The 5559-nt window shown below is 30.4% G+C and overlaps 1 protein-coding gene across 1 annotated transcript; it reads right to left on the reverse strand.

The window, feature by feature from the left end:
• Nucleotides 1-419: 419 nt before the first annotated feature.
• On the reverse strand, nucleotides 420-2275 carry LOC101494591 (zinc-finger homeodomain protein 2). The gene has a single exon (XM_004499303.4). The coding sequence runs from the start codon at nucleotides 1690-1692 to the stop codon at nucleotides 736-738; it is 957 nt and encodes a 318-aa protein (XP_004499360.1). The 5' UTR covers nucleotides 1693-2275; the 3' UTR covers nucleotides 420-735.
• Nucleotides 2276-5559: the final 3284 nt, after the last annotated feature.

Raw genomic sequence — 5559 nt, forward strand, 5'->3', positions numbered from 1 at the left:
TGTAAAAGAAACGAGACAGACAGATTAATCCATTCATTCACATATCGCTCCATCCATGCATCCAACACAAATCGATACACATTAAATTCTCCCTTCCCAGTTTCTCTTAATTTGAGATTATTTTCTATATATAACTAATAATAGAATAATGCTACTCAGACACTATTTAATGCATACTTTTTAATATATTTTTTCAAATTAATTAAAATATTCATGAATTTTATGAAATTTATATAAATTCACATATTTTAATAGTTTTAAAGTAAATTTTAATCAATATTCGAAAAAAACATTTTCAAATAAATAATAACAAAGAGGGTTGGAAAATGATGTGAGAATTAAAGTAAAAGATGCATGCAGGTATAGCTATAGCTAGTACAAATGAATGAATTAATGAAATAAGAAGATAAGAATAATAATTTGTAAGTAACATAAATTCCATTCCATAAGTAATACAAATGGCAACTCAGGTCAGAGTCCGTATTCCAAATATGAATACGATGATGGCTTGTTGAGCCTTGAGAAATGAAAAGAGAAACATCACTCAACTGATCTAACATGCAAATTCCTAAACTAATTAATTAAATTACCACAACACAGACAAACAGAATGAATGTTACTTTGAAAAGCAAGACAAGTCTAACACAAATCATGATTTGGAAAGTCAACAACAACACTCCTTTTTTCTTACTTATGACTAATACTAATATATATATATTTGCAGTAATTAATAATTTAAGCAGAAGTAGTTGGTGGGAGATTAGTATGTAATTTTTTGGCAAGATTGTGCTTATTGTTATGCATCCAAACCTTGAGCACTCTTCTTCTGACTCCAATCTCTTGGCAAAACTGTTGCACCAGTGATTCCTCCTGCTTCTGAATTTTCCAACCAACTTTTTCAGCAAAGCTCAGCATTTTGTCCTTCTGCTCCTGTGTAAACTTTGTCCTGAACCTTTTCTTCACTACTGGTACCTGTGTGTGTCTACCCTCTTCTTGTTCATCAGATTCAGAAGGAAGGGATGGTATGTTGTAGTTGAAAGGCATGATGATATGGCCATGTCCATGCACATGTGGAGGTACAACTCTAGAAGGAAGAATGTTGCTGTTGTTATTACCTGCAGCAGCAGCAGCAGTAGGGTGGTAACCAATATGAGGGTCAGGAAGAGCTGGTAACATGAATTTTCTGTTGTTGAAGTTGAAGTTGAAGTTGGAGGAGTGGTGATGGTGGTAGTTATCCAGCATGTCATCAGTAATACTACCACCACCACCACCTTCAACTTCTTTTCTGTGAAAGTTTCTGTGACAATGACAGGCAGAGCAGATAAGTGCTTCTATGGTACCCTCTTCTCCATTTGGCATGAACTCACCACAACCATCTGTTGCATTCCCTCCCATTGCAGCAGCATGGTTCTTTAGGCATTCTCTGTACCTTACAACTACCACATCCACTTTCTTGTAGCTTGACTCATCTACCTCTCCAACTGTTGTCCCATTTGAACAAGGGTTGTTATGAGGTGCTGCTACTGCCACTGCCACTGCCACTGTGGAAGATGTTATAACATTGTGTAGTTGATTATGATGATGAATCATATTGTGAGCACCACCATGTCCATTAACAGTACCAACACTTGAAATGTTTATTGGAATTGGGATATTTTCTCCTCCTCCATCTTGCCTTGAAGAAGGTTCCATTGGTAATTCTTTAATTAGATGATGAGAAGCAATCTATTTTGTTGGGAAAAGGAAATAAGACGCACTAATGAAAAGAGAAGGAAGGATTAACATTAGAAGAGAAGTTTTTAATGATACTACACAGTTTCCCAGTGTAGGTATTATTTTGTATTTCTCTTTCTCATGAATTCCAAAATGGTAGTAGTAGTTACTAGTTAGTGTTTGGGTAAAATGAAAAGAGAAAGATTAGAAATGATGAGAAAGAGAAGAAGAGGTTATAGAGGAGAATGGAGAAAAAGCAGAAGACAAAGAGGAAGGCACGGCACAAGAAAGGTGTTTTAGATTAAGAGAGACTGACTCACACAAAAAGGTACTCTCTTTGCTTTGCTTTGCTTTGCTTTGCTTGCACTATCAGCCATCTAGTTTACGCCATATAGTCAGAGAGAGTGAGAGAGAAAGAGAGAAAGAGGGGAACAGTGTGTCAGATAGTGGTGAGGACAAAACATGGCTGCCTGCCTGCCTGCCTGCCTTACACACACACACATATAGAGAGAGAGAGAGAGAGAAACAATCCCTTAATTTCTCCACTACAATTATCGCTGCATCTTTGATTTTCCGTTCAAATTGAAATTAATAACATCAACCTCACTTTTGCTTTTATTATTATTTATGAGTAGAAGCAAAGAAAAACTAAATAAAAAGCAGGTGGCCGGTAATACCCTTTGAATTTGTAACAAATTGTGATTACTATTTAAATTACTATTGTTTGCTCTGTATATATGGTTGTGGTGTTGTGTCAACAAATAGTTCTCTCGACATGTCAATGATGTTACATTGGAATACAAACAGCAATTCAATTGCATTCAGATTCATCACGTGTGAGAGAGAAACAGATAGAGACAACTTTTCATCCATTCATTTTCTTAATTTTAAGATATTCAAAAATATACTTCATTTATTGAACCAAATTAACAATAATTAAAGGTAGATACATCTAAAAGTATTTTACGGTTGTTCTGTAAAGCGGTTCCTTTACATATTAATTCTACTGCGAGCGAAGTAGGAAAAGGATTCTCCTTTTAGTTTTATGGTTTTTCTTTTATAAATTATTCAAATACTTAGCCTTTATTCTGGTTTTTAGTACTCTACACCACATTTATGGCTTCATCCATCTTTGTTTTTATTTATGTTGTCTCTTTTTCTGGTAATTCTGCATGGATATTACTTTTTCTTTTGTTGCTTTCTTTTTCTTCTTTTTCTCTTTTTGCAATTTGTTTTCAACTTTTAAAATTTATGGTGACCCTGATTTTCCAAACCCACGATCGACTATAATTAACAACCCACACAAAACTGTCTTATGTCATCCATTCATACACGACTTGTGCGATAACCCATCCATTTTAGTATGTAAAGGCATCCATCGAACCATGTAAATATCATTAATGTTAATTAAAATTAATTAAACCTATTACAAAGGACAAACTCATCAAGTTTTTCGGTTCTTAACTGAAGTTCTAATGGTTTAAACAAAAAGATCTGGTAAGAGAAGCAATGAAAAGGGCAAGCAAAAATGACATAAATGAAAGATACAAAATTAAATGCTGTAAAATTTTATAAATTTTGATATATATATATATATAGAGAGAGATAGAGGGAGGGAGATTGCTTAAGTTATGTTTCACATTTGGAGTTGTTATAATTGATTTTTTATGTGTAAAAATAATTTTGACATGTTTGATTGCTTTTGATTAGTAGAATCCATTTAACCTCAATAATTGATTTTAATTAGAAATTAAAAATAAATTATTTTACATTCAAGTTACTTATATATCAATAAATTGATATGTTATAATTAAATTAATAAATAATTTTAATATTCAAATCCGTATACATCCAATAATTCATTTTTGACCCCTCAGCTTAAAACGTGCCCTTCTTTGAATGGATAGTTATAATTAAATAGAAATGGAATATGATGAAAGAAGCAAAGTGTTGATTAATCGCTTATTCTTTTCTTTTGGCAAGCGGACAAAAGAGAGGAATATTACATAAAGATTACTAGATGTTCCCAATGAAAAGCTACAACTTTTGTCGCATTAGAAGAATTAAACTAGACCAAATTTACAAGATAAATGAAGCAATTCTCTCTCTTGTTTTTCAACTAGATTTCATCCTCATTAGAATAATAATTTTCATAGATTTGTTGCATTTTGCTTTTTTATCGATTTTGTTTATTCTAATCATCAAACTCTATCTGTGTTCCTAATCCTAGATGCCTTGTCTTGGGAAACCATTTCTACCTTTATTGTGCCAATCATTTTCCATTAACAAATCAAATCACTTAAATTAGCTTTCTTCTTCCGTTCCCATTTGGATCATTTGCTTTGGACATGCTTGTCATCATGAATACAAACTTATAATAATTCCTTTCCTTTTAAAGCTACAAACACATGTGTTTTAAATCATACACTACTGTTTACTCATTTGGAGAAATTTTTTCATACCACTTTTTTTTAGTGGAATGGCTTGTTTGGAGATTGCAACTAATTCGGTAAGGATCAAATCAATCATATAATAAATTCAAAAATATAATTCAAATCAATTACTACATTCATCTTAATTGAAGTAATTATTGTATTCGATTATTTCAAGTATATTAAAAAAATGTGATAAATAAGATAAAAATATTACTCCTTCTACTCTCTAATAAGTAAAATGAATTTGTTTAAAAATAAAAATAAATGATTATTTTAATTGTATTATTTAATCAATAATACTTGCATCACTTTCAAAATAATATTTTCTGTTATACATTTGTGATATTGATAATACATCAATATCTAACAAAGATTTAATAAAAGTATTTTATTTTTCTTCTTTCATTTATATATTTTTCTTAATATGTGTGAAATGATCAAATGACTTAGTTATTACAAAACGGAGATAGTATGTTACTAATTTATTCAGGTATTCTATTTATCACAAATAAAAAATATGTGAAAAATAATAACTTAAAGATAATATACATAATATTTAGAGTGTACAATTGAAATAATGCAATTAAAATTAGATTAGAAACTAACTGACAATCTTTATGGGCAAATAAATTTTATAAATGTGATAATTGTTATTGGGAAAACGAAGTATTTTTTTTTAATATCTAGATTCTAACTGAATCAAACAAACCTAATCTTTACTAATCGGGTGGTTTGGATCCTCTCCACACACTATCTCTACTCTCTATCTCTTTCATCAATTCTTCTTATTTCTCTTACTTGTTCTCACTTTGAATTTTCTTTTTCTCTATCTCCTCTAATTGTTGGAGAGATCCATTTTACTGATTTAAATAAAGATTTCACATCATTTAAAACTAACATAAAACAAGCTTTTATATTTCATTATTGTTTTATATCACATTATATTTATAGTGTTATTTTAAATATTATATATAAATTATTCAATTTTTATTTTTTAGTTTAATATTTATTTATTTTAATATACAGTCTACCAAATCCAAAGTGTTAAAAAAAAATAGATTTTTTTAAAGTAAATTTTAATTTTTTGAATACATTATTTAATTAGTTTGATTTGATTAAAATATTTGTAAAAAAAGATGTTACAAAAATGAAATCATATGGATTATGCTTGATTAGTATTGAATGTAATTTTCTTCCAAAACTCAAAGAAAACCAAGATATGTTGTTGCATGTGGAGAAGCAATTAATTTGGTGAGTGGAAAACTGGAGCTGTCTCCAACACATGCAAATGTAGAAGGGGTTTAGAGAAGTACTATACTCCTTGCAGGTGAGCACCATCAAATATGTTATGTTGGCAATTGGCATCATTCATTCCTACTTTTCTCTTTCCGTGTGATAAGAGGAAAGGATC

Source organism: Cicer arietinum, chromosome 7 (assembly GCF_000331145.2).
Source record: "Cicer arietinum cultivar CDC Frontier isolate Library 1 chromosome 7, Cicar.CDCFrontier_v2.0, whole genome shotgun sequence".
NCBI lineage: Eukaryota > Viridiplantae > Streptophyta > Magnoliopsida > Fabales > Fabaceae > Cicer > Cicer arietinum.

Bases quoted from the DNA above. Each gene is read 5' to 3' on its own strand.
- LOC101494591 (XM_004499303.4), bottom strand. From the start codon at position 1,692: ATGGAACCTTCTTCAAGGCAAGATGGAGGAGGAGAAAATATCCCAATT.